The sequence below is a fragment of the Propithecus coquereli genome, unplaced genomic scaffold (assembly GCF_000956105.1).
Source record: "Propithecus coquereli isolate 6110/MARCELLA unplaced genomic scaffold, Pcoq_1.0 Scaffold27, whole genome shotgun sequence".
In the NCBI taxonomy this organism is placed as follows: domain Eukaryota; kingdom Metazoa; phylum Chordata; class Mammalia; order Primates; family Indriidae; genus Propithecus; species Propithecus coquereli.
Window position 1 is genome coordinate 6,532,262 of NW_012148285.1, and position 24,324 is coordinate 6,556,585.

Below are 24,324 nucleotides of genomic sequence, written 5' to 3' on the forward strand. Positions count from 1 at the left end.
GGGCAACAGAGCCAGACTCTGTCTCAAAAAAAAAAAAAAAAATTGGCAAGGGTATGGAGCAGTTAGAGCCCTTTGTACACTATTGGTGGGAATGTTAAATGGTGCAGCCATGATGGAAAACTATAAAGGTTCCTCAAAAAATTAAAAATATAACTACTATATGATCCAGTAATTCCACTTCTGGGTGGTATATCCAAAATAATTGAAGTCAAGATCTCAGAGAGATACCTGTTCTTTTAATGAGTATGCTTTCCACTACAACAAGCTGTCTCTCCAGTGGGGTGGGAAAGATCTAATTCCCAAATGAATGGGATACACTTTTACGGAGGTATGGCATTCAGCTGTGTTCTTAATGACAGAAATGGTTTTATAACCACATCCTTCTGTGGAAACACTTTGGATGTGGAAATGCTTTGATTGCAGGCTTTGAAAAAAGTCACTGTCTAACTCGATGTCCTTAAAAAATTAAGCTAATGAAATTACACCCAGGATCTAAGGAAGCCCCAAAGCTTCCTCAGGCATTCCAGCTTGGTGCCATTTCTTACAGAGAAGAGAGCTATTAAGACATACTGCAGGCTGTGTGTGCTGCACTTTGCAAAGCTGAGGTGGGAGGATCACTTGAGGCAGGAGTTTGAGACTAGCTTGAGCAATCAACAAGACCCCCATCTTTACAAAAAATGGAAAACTTAGGTGTGGTGGCGCCCATTTGTTGTCCCAGCTACTCGGGAGGCTGGGGTAGAAGGATCGCTTGAGCCCAGGAGTTTGAGGTTGCTGTGAGCTATGATAACACAACTGCACTGTAGCCCAGGCAACAGAGCAAGACCCTGTCTCAAAAAAAAAAAAAAAAAAATGCTAGAACAGATTTTTTTGTAATGATGACATTCTTGCTTTATGTAAATAACCATCTAGAAGCCTCAGTTGGGACTTTGTAGAATGGAATGTAGTTCTTAGATAATCAGAAAATGACTTCTTTTAGAAATTCTTCATTTGGGAACTAGAGGGTTTTCTATTCTGTTTAACCGTTGCATTACATTACCATGCATTGATTCTGTGGTTTTTTTTTTTAATCATGCTTTTTTAAAAGGAGTACTTTTTTTCTTATAAAGAGACGGGGTATCACTCTGTCACCTGGGTGAGAGTATAGTGGCACAGTCATAGCTCACTGCAACCTCAAACTCCTTGGCTCAAGCAATCCTCCTGGCTCAGCCTCCCAAGTAACTGGAACTACAGGCACATGCCACCATGCCCTGCTCATTTTTCTATTTTTAGTAGAGGCAGGGTCTCGCTCTTGCTCAGGCTGGTCTCCAACTCCTGAGCTCAAGCGATCCTCCTGCCTTGGCCTCCCAGAGTGCTAGGATCACAGGCACAAGCCACCGTGCCTGGCTAGCAATTGTAGATTAATACATGTTCATATGTATTTTATTTTTCCCATATTAGTGAATATTCTTTGAAAACAAGATATTTAATGGCTGTATAACATTTCTCTCATTTATGCATAGTCTGCCCATTTCCGTACTAGAGGCTCATCTGGGTTGTTTAAGGATTTTTTCTGTTATAACTAATACTTTAGTGAACATTTTTGCATGATCTTTTACCCTCATCTCTGATCCTTTTCCTAGAAATGGGAATTAACAGCCTAGCCATCTAAACCTTTAAACAGCATCTCAGTTTTTGAACCTTTAGGCACAGAGCAGTCCAAATACTAGCTTTAATCTTCTCATATTCAGTGATCAGCATTTAGAAAGCTGTTTTCTTTCTTTTGCATTGAAGCTAGTGTTTTTGCTGGCTCCCAGGGAAACGGCCCCTGAGCTAAGAGCTGTCAGTAAAGAGCCATTTCCCCGCCAAGCCCTAAAGGCTCAGAAGCCTCTGGCAGCCTCTCCTCTCCCAGCAGCACAGCCTCCAGCGGGCGGTGCCTGGTGTTGCACAGAGGATGACTCTGCTCTGAGCAACTGGGAGAGCAGAGGGAAGAAACAAGGTGTTGTCCTTTTCTTTTCAAAATACTCGTCAGCCCCAGAAACCCCCTCATCCTTCCTGTCAGCCACAACAAGCTGGCTCCGAGTTCAGCGTGGAGGTCCTGGGCGCAGCCTGGAGTGCCTTGGTCTGCTGCGGGGAGAGAGAGGACGAGGGTGTGTGGCACACTGCTCTGAATGGCTTTCGGGGGCCACGCTGGCTGGATCGCCCTTCAGCCACTCTGAAGTGGCAGGCAAGGGAGCCTGTGGTTATCAATGCTTTTTGTAAACAGCATCTTGGTTTAAGGCAGTTGCGATGTGAAAATATTTTAACACTTCATGAACATTAGCAGCTGATTTACTTTTTGACTCAGCGCTTCCTTTTTCGGTAATTCAGCTATCAGTGCACTGAGCATGTGTGAGACATGCATGGAGGGTTCAGGAATGGGCATGGCCCAGGTGCTCCTCAGAAGGCTGGCCTGTCTCCCCAGTGGGATGCCACGTGGCTGTAAAAACAGCTGACATGGACCCTTCTCTAGGACTTTCTATTAAGTGAACAAAGCAAAGTGCCGAAAAATGTATAAGTAATGTGCTACGTTTTTGTCTAGAGAGGGGGAAATAATCTCTCTTCATATTAGTTTGTAAGCACATACAGGGAATCCAAACAGATAAAAAAATTACAGAAGTTACTGTGGGGGTGGGGACAGGATGGGAGAGAGATCTGCCAAAAGATCTTACCTTTTTTTTCTTTTTAATTTTTGAACTATGTGAATGTGCTATCTATTGGAAAATAAAATCTTAAGGTCAAATTGAGAAAAGGAAGGAAACTAAAATCTTCCAGCACTTCTCAGTGTCAGGCCCTGAGCTGGACACTTAGATTGTACGTGATTTCCTGCGGTCCTGTAGGACAGCAGTATCCTCCCTCCTACAGCAGAGGCGCGGCGGGAGGGCAAGGAGTCTCAGCTGGCAGGAGACTGAACTGGGATCTGAAAGCCTCTCATTATGCTCCTACATCATTTCTAAAATGCTAAGACCTGCCTGCCTTTCATATTAAATTGTGCAACATTTCATCTCCAGAAATGTTAAAAAGAAAGATCTTCCTGTAAAATTAGCTTAGAAGAGGTCCGTATCAGCATGAAGTCAAGAGGCAGTGGCTTTGAAACCAAGACGACCCAGATCTGAGCCCACCACTCATAAACCCAGAGGACACAGTTCCTCTTCTGAAGGGGTTGTATGAGAATGAAGTGAGGCCGTACGAGGAAAGTGGTCATCACGGGGCCCAGCTCAAGTGAGGCAGTCGGGACGTGCTTTTCTAGCAGGGATCCTGGTCCACAACCTGCTTCCTTTAACTTCGTGAGAAAGTTATGAAAATGCTCATCTGTTAAAGCTGGTGCAGTGGCTCACACCTATAATCCTAGCACTCTGGGAAGCCAAAGTGGGAGGATCGCTTGAGGCCAGGAATTCAAGACCAGCCTGAGCAAGAGCAAGACCCCATCTCTACTAAAAATAGAAAAATTAGCCAGGCGTGGTGGCGCATGTGCCTGCAGTCCCAGCTACACGGGAGGCTGATGCAGGAGGATCGCTTGAGCCCAGGAGTTGGAGGTTGCAGTGAGCTCTGATGATGCCACGGCACTCTACCCAGGGTGACGGTGAGACTCAGTCTCAAAAAAAAAAAAAGGCTCATCTGTTACTGAGACTGTTACAGGAGATTGGGGCTGGCCAGGTGTCCCTTGGTGATGGGTTGTCCTTGAGAGTGAGCACTTTCCTACCCGATGCAAGTGATACTTAGTGGACCACGTCCTCCTGTCCTCGAGTTCCCAGTTAGGCTCTGGTCGGGAATTGGCTTTCACAATCCTGGCCCATTCACTGTGCCTGGCATCTGCAGCTCTCAGGACTCCTGTGGGCTAATGAGGCCACGGAATGTATTCTGTGGACAGATCCGTCTTATTACTCACTTATTTCTGGGTCAGAATCGTTTGAGCCCCAGGTGTCCTAGTTGGCCGGTGTAGGCTTGGCTTGGCATGATGAGTCCCTTGCTCCGGGGGGACCCTGAGTGAATCCCTCCTCCCCACAGGCTGCTTCCTGAACAGGCTAGAGAAGGTTGAACCAGATTACAGGGTCTCAGCCCAGCCAAGGAGATACCCCGCTGGCTCCCGTGCCCTGGGGTCTCTGCTAGCCTGCCTTGCTCCTGGACCACAGACTCCATGGAGGCCATGGCCCCGTTGTTCCTGAGAACAGGACGGTGGCTGATCGAACCAGCCCAAGGAATAAGCATCCCTCCCTCTGTGCTCTTCTGCTCAGGGAGACACAGGCTTCAGCCCCCGGGAGTCGCCAGGCATGGTCACTGATGTCCATGGGTTCAGCATCTCCTGCCATGCGTTGCATGCCAAGGCCCATTGCATAGCTGGTCCCCTCTGCCCTCCAGAGCTAAAGAGGCAGGAGGAGGGGCTTGTGCTTAGAGCCCGCAGCAGACTCAGTGGAGGCCTGGTGGCCTGCTCATGTCCCCCACCCCTCACTGCTGCTCACCCCCAGTGTGTGTCAGAATCACCCGATCACTTTCCAAACATCATGACCCCGGGCCTGGGCCTGCCCGCAGCTCACCAGGGACTCTGCAGCCAGGGAGAGCCGCTGCACCACATGCTTTGAGTACAGCCTCTTGTCTTGTTGGCCCCTGCACCCATAATACCTAGAAATTTGATAATTCCTTGTTAAACTGAGCTGAGATAAATGTCTACATGCAGCGGGTGCTGGCTGGCCATCCTGCAGGCCGAGCCAGGCACACAGGCAGGACTCTGTTCCCCCCTCGGCCCTGACGTCAGCCGGGTGATGAGGGCTCACTGGTGCACTGTTGGAGTCAGCACCAGCGTGTGCAGAGAAGGGCTGGGGGAGACTCCACAGCCCCCAGCCATGGGGACATGGCCACACTGTGCCTTCTGTTTCATCCTCAGACCTTGGGCCTTTCGCAGATATAAATATTAATCAGCTGGTGTCACTTAGCTGTGGCCTCGCCTTTGGGCCTGTCAGGTACACTGTGACAGGAATCTGATCCTTCATTCATCCCTCCCCTCCTCCCCTCCTCCCCTCCCTGTATCTATCTTCTCTCATTAATAGGGTTTTTGTTCTGGGAGCTTGGTGGAGTGGCTGAGTTTCCCCAACCGGAATTGAGCAACCTTTAGTGCATATGCAAATCCAGTGTTTGAAATTTCCGGTTCTCTGAGGCCTTCTCATTCTAGAGGGCAGCAGGCTGTCACTAGCTGAGTGTGGGTCCTGGCTTCACACCCACTCTGGCATGTGTGCCTGCACCCCAGGAACTGGCTGCTGCACTTCGAGAGTCACAAAGGAGGAAGCAGGTCCCTTGGCAGGAGAAAAAGGAAGGTTGTGTGGTGCAGATGCTCCCGCCAGCATTGCACCCAGCCAGCCCCCTGAACTCGGGCAGGGCCAAGAAGGGACCCAGCTAGGGTGGGGGAGGCTTTCCCCACCCTAGATGTGTTTTGACCCCCTGGACCTGGCTTTATTAAGTGTCAGTGAGTTACACTCACGTAGAGCTCGCCCTCGGGTGCCACAGACAACTCCCCTGGCCCCCAGCAGGACCATGGGAGACTCCGGCCACAGTAGGCCTGCGTCAGGCGTACCTCTCCCCTGCATGTCGCATCTCGCGGGAGGGCAGGCCTGGCAGCTGTCACGGGGCACCATCAAACCCTTTTGCTTCCGAGGTCTCTTCCCGGGTAATGGCTCTGCCCTCAGTGCCCCCGGCTGGCTGCAGGAGCCTCCTCACTGCTCGCAGTGTCCACACTTGTGTCCCGTCCATTTTCCAGAGACATCCTGTTATAAAGAAATCTGATCGTGTCCCAGTCTCGCAGCCTTCTGGTGGCTTCCCAGGAAATCCCAAGTCCTTGCCGGGATCTGCCGACCCTTCCAGCCCCTCCGGGCAGGTTCACACCGACCGGCTGCCTTCCCAGTCACATGGCCTGTCCCCTCTCCTCAGGTCCCTGCTCAGAAGCCCTCCCTGTCACTGTGGGTCCCCGAGTGGCTCACAGGCTCCCAGGGCAGCCCTGATGCGGGTTTGGTTTGTGCTGTGTCTCCAGCCTCTAAAACCACACCTGGCAGGTGGTAGGTGCCCCACAAAGGCTTATCAAGTTAACGCATGAATACCGAGTCCTTCCTCCTACCCAGTGACAAGGGAATGCATGTGTCCCAGATAGATGTTTGGTTCTTGGAGCGTGCAAGAGTCGGTTTTGCCTTTGTTAGGTTCTGCGGCTTTTACCCATCATGCCATTCCTGAGAGAAACCTGACTTCTTTTTCAATCCTAAGAATGACTAGCCCTGACTTCTCATGTATTGTGCAGGTGGCAGATGGTGGCCGTGACTCAGGGCTGTCTGAATGGCCCCAGGCTCGTGGCCTCCTGACGTGACTCCACCCAGTCGACGTTCCCACCTGGAGTCTGGGCTTCACCCCGCTCTGGGGAAGGTCTGCTCAGGGGTGGGTTGTTCCCGCAAAAGCGAGAGCGCTAGTAATTTCAAGTGCCAATTCTTAGAAAGGTGTCAGGTTTTCCTACAGAATCACAGCTTTTCTCCATATTGGCTTCATTCTGTGCCTTATGAGAAACCTATTTTCTCTGCAGTTATTTTCATCATATTATTAACCAATTGACTTTTTTCAAGGTTTTGAATTAGAGTGCTTTGCAATTTTATGAGGACGATATAGAAAATTCCATGACAAGAACAGCAGATGCTTTCTTTCCTGCAGGGCTCGGGGTTGCGGGGCTGCAGGTAGCCTGATTCATTAACGCAAGACCTCAGGGTTGGGGGTGGTGGGGACACAGACTCGAGCATGTGACTCAGGCACAGACAGCCCCCACCAGACATTTCCGAAGCCTCTGTTTCCCCATCTTTGCCAAGGTGTGACCCGCCCTTGCTCTGAACCCCGGGAGGACACCAGGTGAAATCATGCTTGGAAATGCTTAGACAGCCGCCCTAGCCAAGGTGCCGCTGCTGGTGCCAGCTGATTTGCCTTCCAGGGGCCTTGCCCCCATCGAGCCTCTCGGTGACTTCTCGCAACAGCGCTCATTATCCCCATTTAGAGGAGTTGCCGCAGCCACACCCTAGTCAGTGACAGAACCAGGATCTGACCCGAGCCCCCCGACTCCAGAGACCCTGCTCCTAACCAGCAGCTCAGACACCAGCCACAGGGGTGGGGGAGATTTAAATTAAAACCAGATCAACTCAGTTCCTCCGTCGCAGTAGCCACACCAAGTGGGCAGTGGTCACACGTGGCTAGTGGCTGCCGTCACCACGATACTGCCTGTGTCCATCATCACAGGAAGTTCTACGGGCAGCCGTGCTCCAGGCTGTGCCCTCCCAGTGCTCCCTGTGACTTGTTAGAGAAGTTTGGGCACAGCTCAAGCAGGCTGATGGCTGTAAGGATTGTCACTTGCTGTGCTTGCTTGCTTTGTAGAAAAATAAGCCTTAGATCTTTGCAAGAATGTCGTGATTTCTTTCATAGGCATAATTACATGTTCCCAGTCAAATTGCAGTTCAAGAGAAGGTTATAAATCCCTTCTCAATAGTAACCGTAGTCATGTTGTTCCTCTCCTGGAAACCAAGAGAAAGGTAACTGAAGACATTCTCCTGGCCCAGTAAAATCTCAAGTTCCTCATTTCTCTGGCAGCCTCAGGCCCCTGGTCGCAGCAGCAAGGGCCAGGACTGACGAGGCGAAGGCTTCATCTGTGCTTCATGTGTTTGCAGGGCGGCAACGACCACGAGATCTTCACAGACCCGAGAACCGTGGGCTTCGCCGTGACGGCGCCCGAGGACACGCGCAGGATCTGTGAGGAGCTGTTCTCCTGATGGGGGAGGGAGGGGTCCTGGCTCGCGGCCCGAAAGGGTCATTTGGGAGCTGAAGCCCGGGGCCCTCCCACACGTGCACACGCCTTCAGCCCCAGCCACCTGGTCACACGGGGTCTGGACCTCTAGCGCCTCAGGGAAATCGCCCTCCTCCCCCATGGCAGGAGCAGCCAGAAGGGAGGAGAAGAGACTCTTGGGGAATGGCTCAAGGACTAACGCCAGCACAAGAGTCATCCCCCACTCCCCAGTGCAAGACCCCAACTTCCCCGCCATTCTAGGGAGATGCAGGAGGAATGTGCCTGGACCCTCCCTCTTTACAGTCCTCGTGAAGAGGTAAGGGGGGCGGTTAACGTTTGGACCCCTGTGTCAGCACCAAAAAGGAGGATCTGGTGGTGAGAAAGGAAGGACAGGGCATCTGCAGTGACCCAAGTTAGAAACGCTAACTGAAACGAAGCTCCCTCCGTGTGGCTGGACAGGGCCTCGGCCGTGGGGCAGCGTGGAGCTGGGACCGTGTGCACCGTCTGCCCAGCCCCTTCCTGTTGTCGAGGCCGACGCCTTCCCGGCCATCAGGCCAGCTCCGTATTCACTGCACCTCGAGTGGCCTGGCTGCTGTCCTGTAACTGTCAAGAAGGGTGGAAATCAGAACCAGCGACCCGTGGAGAACTGGCGCTGGCAGAACGGTTGGTTCAGAGAAGCCAACTTGGGAGGCCGGACTTCAACAAAAGGACCTTCTCGTTGGACCTGGCCAGGCTTCCCAGAGGCGCTGGCCCTGGTGTCTCAGGGACGGGGAGAGCCTGGCTGGGGAACAGGATCGGGAGCTGCGTGTCTCTGTAAGCGCGTCCACCCACCCGGACCCTCACCCAGACTTGGACCGGCAGCTGGGCCTGTACCCCTCACGCCCCCCTTCCACGCTCTGCAAGTCCTTCAGGAAACCGAAGGAAGTTCACGGGCCTTGTCCAGAACACAGTGAAGAGAGCTGTCCAAGGAAACGGTTCACATGCTGCTTTCCAGGGTGTGGAAACCCTGGGGCCCCTGCACCCTCCGCAGCCTGGTGCCAGGGTGGCCTGGCCTCCACTGGGTGCTGACGACCTGAGCCCGCTACTCCACACCTCCCGCCGCCAGCCCGCAGCTGGGTCCCTCCAAACCGCGCGTCCACTCCGGACTGTCTGAGCTCACTCGGGGACAGGCAGGGAGAAAGCAAGAAGCTCCTCATCTCGGTGATCCCTAAGACGGGGCCGTCCGGTGGCATCTTCCCTTGTTGAATGTTGCAAATGATACTGTAACGACCTTTCCAGATGAAAGGTAGCACATTAAAGATATTTTATTTCCTATTTCTAATTGATTACTTTTTTCTCCTTTGATTGGCAAGTGAGTGGTCAAGCGAGAGATTTGCAATTGTATCTTCTTAGGTTCTGGAAGGAAACCCCAGCCCTTCCAGATCTGAGAGCCCCCCCCCCCTTCTTGCTCTGGTATTTCTGTAACGCCGGGAGCCCCTCACTCTGTCCACCTTTCACGTTTCTGTTCCTGACACATGCACTCCCCCTCCCCTGCTTTTCTGCCTGAATTCCCTAAATCTTTCCTTATTGTGTCAAAGCAAGACAACTGAGTCATGCTCAACTGAATCTTAACCTTCCCTGTAACTCACTGCCTGAGGCTGCCAGCTGGGCCACCGTCCTCCCCCAGTTCCCACAGTGGCTGTTTCAGACCCTGCCAGACCCCTCGAGCCCATCTCACCCTTCCCCGCGCCCTCCCTCTGCACTGTCAGAATTTCCTCCCCGTTTCTGGCCCTGAACCAAAGCCAGCAGTTTGCTGAAGCTGTTGGTTTCAAGCGGGAGCCTAAAGAATTCTCTATGGTCTGCTGGCCATTTCAGAACTTTGGAAGTGTAATGGTCAATTCATCAGAAAGAAACATCTGAGTCATTTTAAAAAAGGAAAAAAAGAATTTCCTCCACCTGCTCTGTCATGTCATCCCATTGCCACAGTCCAGCTTCGGAGGCACCGTGCTGGTTACATAAGGCAATAATGGCTCGACGACACGCACGCAGCCCTTACCAGGGTGGCAGGTGCTAAGAGCCGGTGGCCACGGCTCAAAGCCTAGTTCTGCTGCCAAGTGGCTGTGTGACCCGGGCTTCAGTTTGCTCATCTGTCAAATGGGATGGTCCTTACCACATAGGGAATTAAACAAGTTAATTTCTGTAAAGCACTTTGAACAGCCTGTGTGAACCACCTGACCGCCACCCAGAGGTACAGTCACTCCCTCTGCCTCAGGGAGTTGGCAGGATGAAGACACCGTCCCAGGAAATCTAAATGCAGCAGGTAAGTGCAGAGCCTCAGCAGAGCACAGAGGCTGCGCCCAGGCCGGCCTGGCACTGTCAAGAGAGCTGCCACCCCACCCAGGCACTAAGGAAGCTAACCCTGGGCTCGAGGCCACCCAGGGTTTAAGAAGCCTCGGAGGGGAAAGGCTGAGGTTGAACCTGAGCAGCTGGTGAGTGGCGGGCAGGGGCCGGCCAGGGCACCTTGCAGGCCCAGCAAGGAGCTTGCACCTGGTCTGGAGGGCGGGGCGGGAGACTTGTGACCTGAGGACACTTGGGAAGGTCTCTCCAGCCGCTGCGTGGGGAGTGAGCAGAGGGGCCGTGAGGGGAACGAGTTCGGCAGATGTTGCCATAACCCAGGCGTAATCCAGGTGTGTGTGGCTTTGAATCACTTCCTCTTTCCTCTTCTTCCTCCTCACCCCTGGATCCCGGCCCCACCTGGCCACCTCAGCCCAGGCAGGGCGCCTCCCACCCCCACCCCAAGGAGAGGCAGCCAGGCCTCCAGGCTGCCTCCCACCCCCTCCCTGCCCTCCACAGCACCCCAAAGTCAAGTTCTAGAACTCATTCCGCCTTCACCAAGGCTGGTTCCCCAAAGGTTCCCGGCCGCCTTCAGTTTGCGCCACGCCCTTGCTCATGCCACCTGCGCAGCACTCGGGGTAGCAAGTCAGCAAATCTCATTGTTTCCAGCGAAACGCCTGGCCTGTCCCTAAACGGGCTGGATGGGCTGGTTCCAATTTTTCCCCAGGCACTCTCAAAATCATTACATTAACAATACATGCGTCCATCTCTGCAGCACCAAAAGTCACTACCTTCCTTGGGAAACGCTGGCCAGGGCAAAGCCGTCCCAGCAGGTCACAAAGGCCCCCCCAGAGCAGCCCCTGCACTGCCCCGCTGCCCTTACTGCCGTCCTGGACGCCTCCCAACCGCCTGGCCCCTGGCTCCTGCTGCTCCATCAGCCCACTGTCCCTACCCCAAGAGCTGGCGAGCACCGCTGCTGTGGCACTTAGAAGAGACATCCATCTTGGCACTCTCCTGCCAGCCCCTGGACCCTGGGGTGGGGGCAGCCTCACCTGAGTGCCTGAGAGCAGCGCCCTCATCTACCGCCTGGGCAGGAACGGCCTCGGAGACCCTCCCCTCCCACGCTCCTGCCACATCTGAACGCTTCGACAGGGCACTTAGTCACCGCTGACCAAGTAAATGCCACGCAGCCACGTTCTACTGCTAAACTTTCCTACTCTAGAGAATGATGATTAAGGAAAAAATGATCCCATCTTCTTATTCACTGCCCCCCCCACCAAATAAAACCAGACTGCAAAGTGCAATGTGTCAGCCTCGTCTGGAGGAGACACCATCACCTGCTGGCTTGAAGGAGACGCTCCTGGGCGAGCCAGCCCCCACAGCAGCACACACGACCTTGCACAAAACCAAACTTTATTGAGAGAAAGGTGGCTGGCGGGAGGAAAGACCCGGATTTGGGAATGCTGGATTCTACTTCCAGCTTGGTCACCAACACCCTATGTCCCTCCCAGAGCCTCAAGGAGTTTCCCCATCTGTCAGTGCAGAGTCCGTGTCCCCTTCCGGCTCTGACACCTTGTAGTTCTAGAATACTCATCGATTGGAAAAGATGTGGCCACACAGCGAGGACAGAGCAAGAGCCGTTTACAAAGGGTTCTGCCCAGCGAGAGAATCCAAAGGTCACCTCTGAACAGCAGAGTGCAGCTCCCAAGCTCGCCGTGGGCCAGAGCCTGCTGGGGCGCCGGCACGTGGGGTCACCGCAAGCTCTGACGGCGCCAAGACCAGGACAAAGCCCTAGAGACTAGGGGAGCGAGACAAGGTTCTCAGCCTCAGGGAGAACTCCTGGCAGAAGTGGCTTTGGAAGTGTGGTCTGTACCCAACAGAGAGGCCCCCGGGGAGCCACCTGGGGAACAAGCCAAGGCTGGAGGGAAAAAGGCCACCTTTGACCCAGCCAAGGTGGAGTCGCACGGGGAGGGAGGACTCCAAGGTGCACTACAGGCCAGGAAAAGTGATCGCGCTACTCAACTGCACAGGCAGCCTGTGTGCCGCTTGTGCGTTTCGGTGCACACGCGCAACCAACACACTTACTTGCCTGTTTTGAACCGCCTCCCTTCCTCCACCCGCTTCCAAAGGAAGCAGTTCTTGGGCGGAAGGACGAGCACATCCACAGCGTTAAGACCCGACGAAGCCATCGGTGCCCGCTGTTCTCTGCCCAAAAGCCACCACTTCAAAAGGTTTGCCGCCTGCGTTGATGAGCAGATTCTTGACTACATATAGGCCATGTGTTTCAAAACATATTACCCAGCAATTTCTACTTTTAAATCACAACTGAAGCCAAACCAAAACCCACAGCAAAGAACATCCTAAGGATCTGTTGATTGGCAATACCTACAAAGTTTGCAATGTCAGCAGCAAAGCGCACACAGAGCTGGTTCTGGGCGAGAGCTTTACCGTTATCAAAAACAAGGAAAAGAAATCCCTAAGCATTTCTTAACAGCAGTTTTAAAGAAAACCCCCTCACCAAGGGTGTATTTCTCCTTCAGCGTTTGACTTTACCAAAAGGCTACCTACTCTCTACCGGATGGAGCCAGAGAAATTTGTTTTTAAACAAAGACCCTCCCCTCTCCACGAGCCCTTCTGCTACCGACGCCCGTCACCCCCCAACCACCACCTTCATGACAAAGGCTGTGAAATGGCTGCGGGGTGGTCACTCGACCAGCAGGCAGAGGGACAGATCTGGCTGTACGAGTTGGGGTTCAGCCTCCCAGAACCCCAGACCACAACGCCCAGGGGTCAGGGCTCCCAGGCAACGTGTCTTCCCCAGACAGGCAAAGGGACCAAAAGGGAAAATCCCCCCAATCCAAAGACCACCCCCCATCTCTCTTGAAGCCAGCTCCCCTAGAACTAATCGAGAATGAGAAGACTGCTCGGGCCAGGTGGCAGGACAGACACCAGAGGGGCACTCGGGTGGAAATCCACCCTGGGGAAGTCAGGCAGGAGCCATGTCATCCCCAGGGGCCAGATCTGGGGATTTGGCGTCTCCAACTCCAGCGGGAAGAGGGACTCTGCAGGCTCCCCCGGGCGGCTCGGGGAAACACCACCTCCCACCCACACCCTGGCTGCGCTGGGCCCCTCCACTCAGCCACCAGCGGGCGCCTCTCCTTTTAAAATGCTTTTAATGCTTTTCAGATGGTGAGAAGTTGTTGTGATGGTCAGAGGCTGTGCTGGTGGCCGAGAGCACCCCCGTGCCTGCCCCCCCTTTCTCTAGGAGGTACTTGAAAGTGACCGTGCCCCCCCCTTGAAGCCCCATCTCGTGTGCTAGAATGTCATCTCCAGTGTGGTCCTGCCTCCTCCTCCCCCCAAAGTCTCCCCCAAGCCCAGGAGAAGGGGTGCTTCCAGTGTCCCCTAGGAGCTGATGACGTGTCCGGACCAGGTCTCGTGCTTCGTGCCCGGCGCCAGGTGGGTGATGACTACCTCCACGGCCTGCAGCTTCTCGTTCTTGGGCGGGATGGAGCACATCTTAAAGGTGACCTCGTCGCCTTCCACCGGGACATACTCCCCTTCCACGCTACAGGAATACAAAGAAAGCAGTCAGCGCCCACACCCCAGACGCCAGCACCCTTCTGGTCAGAGGGCCACCAGAGCACACCCGTCTCACTGACCACCTGGAACTGCCCTCCTGCCCTTCCACCAGAGGGAGCCACCACACTGCCCCGTGTCCTGGCCAAGGAGCCCGGGACCCAATCCGCTCCTCCCCTGGGACTTTTGATGCTGGGACTGCAAGACAGAGGTCGGCCACCTATGGGTGGTCATGCTGTGACAATGAACGTGACAGCCTGCACGTGTGGACTGAAGAGCAAAGACGGCCAGTCTGAGCCAGAGAGACGAGGCCGTCTCTCACATGGAGTTGAGAGATGGCCCGCGCAAAACTGAGCTGTGTCTGCTCTCAAATCCGCCAGATACCCGGTGAGCCTTCAACAAAGTCCCTTTTGTGCTTAAAGCTAGTTCTCCTGGGGGGTCCTCTCTCTTTTGAGCACCCCCAGAAAGGTTCCCTTACTTTGTAGGGGACACGAGTCACTATTTCACAGTGACATTGGCATCTTGATGTTCCCTTGGTGAGACCCCAGGAGGAAATTCCCGTTCAGACCCTGAAGGCCAGGGCTAGCCAGCTCCCCCAGAACTGGCTTGATTGGAGAATCATTCAGCGAACAGCGTTTCCCTCTTTGATGTGGTCACCAGGAAGCTCAGGCATCAATTCGCAGCCCACTTCTAGCAGCGAATCATCACAGACATCACGGTGTCTCCATCTTCCTTATTTGCCCCCATGCTTCCCTTACGAACTTCCTGTAAACCACTACGAATTCTTTCTGGAAGGAGGCTGTGTGGAAATACACTCACACACCCACGTACGCGTTCACACGCGCACACGACACATCGCTGTGGCATCTCTCTCGTGCCTGCGCTGCGCAGGGGCCTCTGGCAGATCTGGTGAGTGAGGATGTGGGGGAAAGAGCAGCGCAGCCGACGCTGTGCAACAGGTTCCAACTTTCACAAACGTGGTGTCTGTTTGCCAGGTCTGCGTGCAGAGCAGGAACTGCCCACCACTGCCTCCAGCGAAAGACGGGGGGTGCTCAGGCCAAAGAAGGGGGTGGGGGGGAAGGGTGCCAGACTAAGGGTCCTCGCATCCCTAAAGGCTGCCCAGAAGCTCGAAGGTGAAGCTTCGAGGCCTGGGATGTGAGGGCCCCGCCCGGGGCTCCCCAAGAGCTTCCAGACACTCAGAAAGGAAGGTCGTCAATGAGCGAGTGGCAGGAGAAGGGGTCCCACCCCGAACTTCCTTCGTGGAGCAAAGGCACTGGGCAGCCCCCAGCCTCACCAGGCGCTCACCCCAAAGCAGGGCAGGAAACCAGGCCCCAGGCCAAACGTGGCTCCCCCAACTCACAGGGGCGTCTTTCCCACTGGCCAGATACACGTGGGCGCTCAGACTCACCCCAGCAGTGCTCGACTCTCACGCACTCACACACACGACGCACAGCTGCCACCTCCCTGTCCCCCACAAGCACGGCCAGACATCACTAGGCATCCGTGGTGAAGCGCACATACACACACACACACACAGACACACACACACACACACACACACACAAAACCTGACAACCATTCCCAAAGACACTCAATCGCAATCACACGTGGAGTGTCGCCTGCAGCCTCACACACCCCAACACATCCAGGTACAGTCTCACCCCCCCACAACCACAAATGCTCATACCCAGTGCCCGTCACAGGCACACACTGTCCCCAGCTCCACGGGGCCAGGGCAGCACCCACCCCCGCCAGACTGCCCAGACCTGCCACTGACTCACTCGGAGATGTGCAGGAAGATGTCGGGGCCGCCATCAGCTGGGGTAATGAAGCCGTGGCCCTTGGATCGGCAGAAGCATTTGCAGACTCCTTTGTAGACAGGGCCCTGTGAAGCCCGCACCGTCCTGGCAGAGAGGGGGAAGCGTGAGGGGCCCCCATCAGCCCTCCAGGACAGCCACCCGCTCTTCTGGGGCACACCCAACTCATCCTAGCTCCTGCCCACAGCCGTGCCTCGGGGAGTCCCGGCCAGGGTCACCACGTACAGCCATACAGGTTGTGCACTGCACAACTCTGGGAGCCATTCACACAGCCTCTGGTAAGAATGACTCTCTAGAGGACCCTGGCAAATTTTCTCAGGTCTGTTTCCCCACTTGGAAATAGGGAGTTAAACTAAAAGATCTCTGAGCATCCTTCCAGAGACGAATTGATTTTTGGGGGTTCTTTTTGTTTTTTTGAGACAGAGTCTTGCTCTGTTGCCCAGGCTAGAGTGCAGTGGTGTCACCATAGCTCACTGCAACCCCAAACTCCTGAGCTCAAGCGATCCTCCTGCCTCGGCCTCCCAGATGCTAGGATTACAGGCGTGAGCCCTGGTGCCCAGCCCTAGAGACTGTCAATTATTAATAACAGCTGCAGCCTCCACTCACTGGGAATGAGATCTGTACCGTGTGGGTCCTTTGCAGCCCGGTGGCCACCCTGATCCCGTCCCGGTTTTACAGCTGAGGAAACCAGGGTCTCACGGCAGAAGAGGCTCATGTGTGGTCAAAGCCTGAGGATTTCGAGACTCCAGCCATTTCCCACTCACTGCCACTCCCGGCTGGGACAGGCTCTCGTGGGCGGGACAGCACCCTCGGAGCTTAGAAGGCGCCCTCCTGGTTTCTCACCACCAGCCTCACCCCAGGCCCAAGTCTCCCTATGAGCCAGCCATGGACACGGAACCAGAGACGGTGAGAGACACAGCGAATCTCTGGCCTCAGGCAGGCGACCATCTCAGCAGCGTCCCCCGCCAGCCCCAGACTCACGCTGAGAAGGTCCTTGTCCGGCGAGTGGGCAGCGGACTCGGGACGATGTTGCCCCGCAGAGGGGACTGCGAGCGCTCGTGGGTCTGAGGGGTGTCCAGCAGCCCAACGGAAGCCTCCTGGGTGGGGGGCTGCGGCGGCGGGGGAGGCTCAGATGACATGGCTGACCTGGAGAGAGACGGGGGGCTCTCAGGGGCTCCCACCTTGCAAGGCAGGGGCCCGATGCGTCTGGAAGTCCAGGTCTGAGTCCTCCACCCGGGACACATTCCTCGAGACGACCTCATCGAGGAGGTCACCTCGTCCGGGAACACGCCCGGCCGGGTCGGGTGCCTTCTCTGGGCACCTGCAGCAGCCGTGGGTCTCCCTGATCACAGCTCTGCACGAAAATGCCAAGTCATCCCTGACCAGGACGGCACAGGTCCCCTCTGTGTCCCCAGCGCAAGGCGCAGACCCTGGCACGCTCAGGACAGTTGGTGAACGCTGGTGAGAGGGAGGGGGCGGGCCAGGGCAGCAGGCAGAGGCGTCAGCACCTGTACCCAGCCCCCAGCCCCCCACACACACTCCCCGGCCCTGCGTGGGCCAGACACGACGCGGAGGACGGGGTGGGGGGGCAAAAACACGACCCACACACAGCATCTACCTCCAGGAAACTCCGTAACACACACCAAAAAGAGCTCCTCTCCCCAGTCTGCATCCCCAAAGGGCCGTCACAAGCCTTTCTCTGGCGGGCCAGCCCGAAGGACCCAAAGGAAGGGGAGTTGAGGGAGGCAGTCGCCAGGCCCTGGAAGTGAATTTCCACCCTGCCTGGCTCACTGGTCATTGTTATGAAATCAGATTCCCTCGGTGACCCTAGCGGTGACCCCTAGCTCGCACCAGAACGCGGAGACCCAGGGCTGCAGGGAGGGCTCCCCAGCCGCTGCCTGCTTTCTGCTGCCTGCTTTCGGCAGCTCTGCAAGAGCAGGACACTGCGCTGTTCACACCCAACACCCAACACCCAGCGTGGAACGGGAAGGTGTCAGCGCTAACGCAGCTGCCGCAAGGTCTGGGGAAAGAGCAACAGCCCGAGGCGAAGGCCCTCAGGCAAGTCCTGTCCCTCTCTGGGCTCAGTTTCCGCATCTGCAAAGTGGGGCGGCTGGGTGGGCGATGGGGGCCGAGGAGGAGGCTCTGCCGGCTGGGCCAGGGAGGGGCCTGGACTCAGGAGGTCACTCAAGTTCACACAGCCAGGGGGACAGATGCGGCTTGGGGTGGGGGTGCTGATCCGGCTCCCCTGGGGCTGTCAAAGTCAAACTATGAACCATCTTTTAAACATCCCAGGAATTCGCCTCGAAATCTAGGTTTCCAGCTATTCTTGAACTGGAAGCTCTGGCATCCCTGAACCCCCCACTGCTCCCCCATCCCCTCATTTCTAGGCGTCTCCCACCTCTAGCACCCTGCAGGGCCGCCTGTGCCTCCAACCCCGACCACCCAGGAACAGGCCCGACGCCTCCTCCAGAAGGACAAAACCTCTCCCTCCACGTCTCCCCACACTCCCCTGTCAGGACTCGGTTCCGTCCGGCTGGGAAGGGAGGTGACCGGCTGGCCTTCTGGAGGAAGTGACATAGCTACCTCCCGATCCTTGTCTTGGCTGCAGCACGGCCAAGGAGGACCGCGAGGCCAGGGAGCCCCCAGCTCATAAAGGCCCTGACTGCTCTCCTGGGGCCAGGGCTCCAGCGTTACCCACCAGCACAGGTCATAGAGTCCTAGAATGTTCCAAGGACCGGGGTTCTGGGAAGGCGGCTGGCCCAGACAGGGAAGGGCCCCGCCCAGTCCTCTCGGAACAGCAGGTGGGACCACGGTGGCCTGGTGACAACAGGGTAAGACAGGGCACTGCCCTCTCCTCTTCTACATGAGTCCCCTTCCCTCTTTTCTCCTGGAGTCAGGCACATCTGACTTCAAATCCCACCACCTGGCAGCTGTGTGATCTTGGGCAAGTTATTTAACCTCTCTGGGCCTCGGTTCTGCATGTGGAAAATAGGAATTTTAACAGTCCCCAGTTCGCAGTATCATCATGAAGTTGAAAGGAAATAATACACACGGAGCCCTGGGCACACCATCCGCCCAGGGTTTCCTGCCCTGCTTTGGGGGAGTGCCTGTCGGCTATGATTGTTGTTATAATTGTCATCATAAAGTCACTCAACAGGTATGTGCCCAGTACCAGGCCCTCGCAGAGCTGAGCTTGGAACCAGAGAATAAACAGGTAAATAAACATATAAAGAAGATCATTACAGGCCAGGTGTGATGGCACGTGCCTGTGGTCCCAGCTACTCAGGAGGTTGAGGTGGGAGGATCACTGGAGCCCAGGAGTTCCAGGGCAATGACCACACCACTACACTCCAACCTGGGCGACAAAGCGAGACCCTGCCTCAATAAAAAAGAAAAAAAGATCATTCCAGATTGCCAAAATGGCCTTTAAGAAATGGACAGAGGAGAAAAGTAGCAGGGTGGGGTGCTGCTCCAACGAAGGTGCCGGCTGGGCCCTGAACAATGAGAAAGAGTCAACCACTTGAAAAGTAGAGGGGGGTTATGCAAAGGCCCTGGGGTTGGCTGGCAAGGAGATTGTGTGTGTGGGAGGGGACAGAGGGCTGAGAGGCAGAAGATGAGGTGGGAAGGAGGCAGCTCAAGAACTATGCATCATCATCATCATCATCATCATCATCATCGCCATCATGTGTGTCTTTCTTTTCTCTCATCCATTTGCCTCCCTGTCTGTCCGCACACCCCTGACTGTACCCACCTCCCCTGGGTTCACGAGGCAGGCTCAAAATGGGGAACCCCTTCTTCCTCCACTCCAGCACCTCAACTCACCACATACACCCAGTCCCTCAGAGATGCCAAGGGAAGCCCATGGCCTTCGGGGTGAGTAGCCCGAGGGCAGCATGGGGTCCCTCTATGTCCCAAGGGCCCAGCACAGGGGCTGGCACAGAGCAGGGTCTCAGGGAGGTCCAGGGAACGACCCAAAGGCTCCTTCTTAACCAGCATTAGAGCCCAGAGCCTTGGCTGTCGTCCGCCATGCACTTGGTATATGCTAAGCACCTTGCGCAGTGCAGCAGGAGATGGCTACACTCATGCTCACCAGACGGTGGAGGAAACTGAGGCACAGAGAACACAAGTGACTGGGGACAGGAGTGGTGCCACCTGGGAGACCCAGGAGCCTTAACCACCACCCAGCCAGCCTCCCATGGCCACCTGGGCTGGGGAGCAGCTGGGGCAGCCAGAGCAGGCCTGGCTGAGGGCCAGCCCCGTCCCCAGCAGGCCGTGCAGAGTGGAGCAGTGAAGGGCCTCGGCGTGGGGGAGGGCTGGGTCAGAGTCCAGCTGTTGAGGAAACAGCTGGGGGTCGGTGGCCAGGCACCCAGTAGCTGGCTCTGAGCCCCACCGCGTCTCCCCCACCCCACACACACAAGGATGGGGCACATAGCAGCCCCAGACCCACCCGCCAGCACGGGCCCAGCCCCAGCTAGAGATGGCTCCTAGCAACGCTAGGCATGGCCCTGGAGTGTTCCCTGGAGAAGGCAGGGCCCACCCTGTGACCAGCCTTCAACTCCGGACGGCTGGGGGAGGGGAAGGGTTGCACGCAGAAGCTTAGGCTGTCAGGAGGCTCTGGCCCGCAGCCAACTCAGACCAAATGTCACGCCCAAGGCAGCACGTCACGATGGCTGGGTTGTGTGTGCACATGCATATAGATGTGTGTATGCACACGTGTGTACATGTGTGGGGTGTCTGTGTACGCATCACTGTAGCGCACATCTGTATGTGCACGTGTATGCAGGCGTGTGCTCCTCTGTGTATGTGTGTGCGAGGCATGTCTGTGAGTGCATCTGAAGCCACACACGTGTATGTGGCTGCTGTCGGTGCATGCACACACCTGCGGACGGGGTGGGGGGGGACCATGCTGGGTGCCAGTGGCTGGGGGCCTGCATTGGCACCAGAGGACCCTGACAAAGGCAGCCTCCTGTTCCCAGAGCCAGACTGCACACATCTGGGCTCCTTTCATCCCCATTTCACTGATGGGAAAACCAAGACACAAAGTGTCAAGTACCTTGCCCGGGGTCACCCAGCTAATAAAAAAACTGGCGAAATACTCTGAGTGTCAGACAGTGGAAATGCCAGGGGGGAAAAGCTAGTGAGGACAGGGACGGGGCGGGGCTGCACATACAAATCAGGTGGCCCTAGAAGGTGAGTAGCTGGCCATGTGCATCCCACCAACGCCTACCCTCGCCCTTCTGCTGAGTGCCAGGCCAAGGGAGGGGGTCCAGGACAGGGAAGGCAGGGAGCCACTCCCACCCTGACTGCCCCCGGGACAGGTGTGTCAACAGGGCCTTCAGCCTAAGAACTGGCGGGCGATGGGGGCCTCAGCCCCAAACAGCCTGGGAATGTTCCACAGCTCTGCAGCTCCTGGAAGGTTCCGGGAGTTCAGCAGGCACGAGGCTATGGCTTTGCCACCCCTCCTCAGCTCACCCCCTATCTGGGGACTTAGCACCCATTGTGCAGAGTCCCTGCACCAACCTCCAGGGACCCCTCTGTCCAGGTTCAGCTGACCACTGCGCCCTGCGAGCCCACCAGCACCAAAGGTGTCTCCCCTAAGCCACAGCCAGGTGCTCACTCCAAGGGGGGCGCTTTAGCAGCGCCATCGCCATGGGCCATTACACACCTTAGCAACAGGGAGTTCATTTCAGGAGGCTCATACTTGGCAGCTTCAGACCCTTCCTTGAAGGTTTGGCGGGGCACAAAATGGGGGTGTCTTGAACCCTCGATGGGTTTCTGGCTGGGGAAGGCCAGGGAGGTGTGGCCTCTACTCACCTGATACCCACCGCCCACGGGTGTCTGTGTTGGGCTCTGCCAGGCAGGCACTTAGGCCTCGTGTCAACCCCCAGGAGGCAGTATCACCCCCATTCTACACGTGCAGAAACTACGGCACACTACGGCACGGAGAGGTTTAAACCAACACTTCGGAGTCTTTAGCGGGTCAGGAATCTCTGAGAAGCGTGACTGAGCAGGTCGGGCCGGGACCTGAGACTCCGCGTTTGCGTTTCTCAGGAGGTCGCAGTGGAGGCACCTCTGCTGGTCCAGAGAACGGAGCCACCTCCCTGCCCCAGGCTCAAATTGTGCAGGGGGTCGGGGGGAGAAGAATCACAAAGTTACCCTAGGGAGCCTGGGTTCTGCTCTGTAAACTGAGGCAGAGATGCTGTCCCACCCCATGGCCACCCCGCACCCCAGCCCAGCCAAGCCCCAGGCTGGCAGAACTGAGGGCGCGTGGGCCGAGGGGCGGGGTGGGTCAGCTGAGCATGGACTGAGGGGTCCTGCAAGCCCGCGGAAGCCCAGAACGAGCCAGAGGTTGACGCAGCATGGGGCGGGCCTCGCCACATTCCCCTCCATTGTTCCGGGGGAGAGCGGGTCCCAGAGGGAGTGGGAGGGGAGGAGGAGGGGGAGAGAGGAGTGGGGAGGGAGGAGTGGGGGAAAGAGGAAGGGGGAGGGAAGGGAGGAAGAGCCCAGGGAGTGGGCAGGGGCGGCCAGGCCAGAGCTCCCCTCCCCAGCTACCGGCCCGGGGCCAAACACCCTCGGGGAGGGCCCAGCCCGCCGGGAACAGCTCTCCCGCCCTCCCCGGATTGCTGGGAAGAGGCCGGAAGCCCGAGGACCAGCGTAGCAGGCACCAAGCGGGAGGGGGCGGCCACCGCCGCCTAAGTGCCCCCAGCATCCCGGGACAGCCGTGCCCAGCAGCTGACAGAGGGTCACCCACCGCCACGCCAACGGCCCGGGACCTGCGCCCTCCCCAGCCCCCAGGCGGGCAGCCCGGAGCCCGAGCCCGCGCTCCTAACAAGGACCTGCTCTGTCGCCCCATCCAGTCGAGTTTCCCGCCCGACTCTGCTCTCCACTCCCTCTGTGACCCCTGGCCAGGGACCTCACCGCTCCAGGCCTCAGTTTCCTCATTTGACAAAGGGGAGAGGAATGGTGCTGTGTCCCGGGGCCGCGAGTGTCGACGGTGCCAGCTACAATGCCAGGCACGCGGATAGCCAACAATACTTGTGCGGCGGATGGTGGAACTGCCAGGCATGGGGCCATCTGAAATAATCCTTCCCTCCCATTCCTGCCCATGCTGATGGCACACAAACCAAATGTCCTGACTCTGCCACTTCGCGCGACAAAGCCCGTTCCCCTCCCGAGGGCACCCATCATCCCACCCCAGGACCACCCCACCCCCCGCTGGGCCTATCTGGACTCACTCCACCCCAAAGCATCAATTCCCAGCCCGGATGCGGGACTCAGTTCTTGCCCAGGAAGGGCTCCCAGCACAGTGGGGGAGGGGAACAGACAGGCCGCCCTGGGAGTAGAGGGAGGAGGCTCCGGCCCAGACCCGGGAGAGCTGAGCAGAGTCCGACAGGATCACTTTAAGGGTGGGGAGTCATTCCCGGCAGAGGGACCTGCAGGGGCAGAGAGCCGCTGGAGAAGGTCGTGGGGGAAGACAACAGGAAGCCTGTTGAAAAGTCTGGGACTTGATGACAATGGGGACATCAACGGACGATCTGAAGCCAGGGGCTGATTTGACCCATTGTTTTCACAAGTTCTCTCCGGCTCTGGAGTGGCAAATACATTAACCTCGCAGACTGGGCACAAAGACTGAGAAGTATCAAAACACCAAGTTAAAAAAATAATAGTAACTCACGTTTCTCCCGGCACTGGGCTAGCCGTCTCCTTTTGTTCTCACGCCCCCCGCTTTATGCTAGGAAAAGTTATACCCCCAATCTGCAGATAGGGAAACTGCGGCTCTAAGAGGCCTCCTATTTTGCAGCGAGCATGGAGGCCCCTTCCCCCTGCACACACATGCACTCCAACCCCAGAAAAGCTATACGGCCAGAGGCTTCCTTTTGAAAAATCAAAAAATAATGTTGCATTCGCGGCCTGCAAACCTGGGCCGTCGGCACAGCCCGCGGGGAGGGAACCTGTGGGCGCGGATGAAGTTTTTCTCCTCCGCCCGCGCCCCCCCAGTCCGGGTGCAAACACCGCGGCGAGCGCGCCCCGTGGCTCCTCCCCCCCCAGATGCGGCTAATCGCGCGGCACCCGGACGGCCCCCCTCCCCCCACCCCGCCAGGCCTGGCGACCGTCCCACCGCCGAGCCCACAGCTGGGGCGGCCAGGCCGGGGCGCGGGGGGGGGTCGGCTCCACTCCCCGCCCGCGGCGCCCCCCGCGCCACGAGTCACCCCATTCTGGCTCCAAAAGCGGTGGGAGGGCGGATGGGGGTTTCCCTGCACGCAGAAAACAGGTGGACAGGCGGGAAGTGCCACCCGACGTCCGCCCCAAATCCCTCCAGCTGCTGCCACACCCACCCCTTCCCCCCGGGGAGGAGAAACCCGCGCTCCCCGAACAGGCCACGCGGCTGGGGCATCTCCAAGGGGCCTAGCCCCGGGCCCCTGCCGCCGAGGTTGGGGACCTCGCACGAGGGAGCTGAGCCGGGCAGCGACGGCACAGGAGGCCGGGCCCCGTCCCTGCGGCTCCTGGGGCCTCGGAGCGGGGGCGCTCCCCTCCTGGGGACCCCCCGGAAAGGCTCCCTACCTGGCGACCGCTTCCACTCCACCAGCTGCTGCGCTCCGACTGCGAGACCGAGCTGGGGCGGGGGCGGGGCCCGCGGGGGCGGGGCCCACGAGGAGGGGAGGGGCCCGCGAGGAGGGGGCGCCGTGGCCCCGCCCCCAGGAGCGCCCTGCCAATGAGGCTGCGGGCCGGAGCGGCGCCAGCGGGGCGGGGCGGCGGGACAGCCCGGGCGGGACCTTTGTGTCCGCGGGAGGACGGCGGGAGCGCGGG

General features: G+C 57.1%; 2 protein-coding genes across 3 annotated transcripts in view; one reads left to right on the forward strand and one right to left on the reverse strand.

Moving 5' to 3' along the window:
• Nucleotides 1-9,120, forward strand: part of PMM2 (phosphomannomutase 2) — a 26,234-nt gene extending 17,114 nt beyond the window's left edge. The window contains exon 8 of the mRNA XM_012647665.1: nt 7,695-9,120. Within this exon, the coding sequence (XP_012503119.1) occupies nt 7,695-7,796 (102 nt within the window). The 3' untranslated portion in view covers nt 7,797-9,120. The remainder of the gene's footprint in view (nt 1-7,694) is intronic.
• Nucleotides 9,121-13,287: 4,167 nt separating this feature from the next.
• On the reverse strand, nt 13,288-24,124 carry CARHSP1 (calcium regulated heat stable protein 1, 24kDa). 2 transcript variants are annotated; one of them, XM_012647666.1, is made up of 4 exons: nt 24,079-24,124; nt 16,498-16,662; nt 15,481-15,603; nt 13,288-13,688 (listed from the first exon to the last, which is right to left on the reverse strand). In XM_012647666.1, the coding sequence occupies exons 2-4, from the start codon at nt 16,653-16,655 to the stop codon at nt 13,526-13,528; spliced, it is 444 nt and encodes a 147-aa protein (XP_012503120.1). In that variant the 5' UTR covers nt 16,656-16,662; nt 24,079-24,124; the 3' UTR covers nt 13,288-13,525. The 2 variants fall into 2 exon arrangements, with proteins under 2 accessions (XP_012503120.1, XP_012503121.1); XM_012647667.1 differs by lacking the exon at nt 24,079-24,124 and adding an exon at nt 23,192-23,463.
• Between the last annotated feature and the right edge of the window lie 200 nt (nt 24,125-24,324).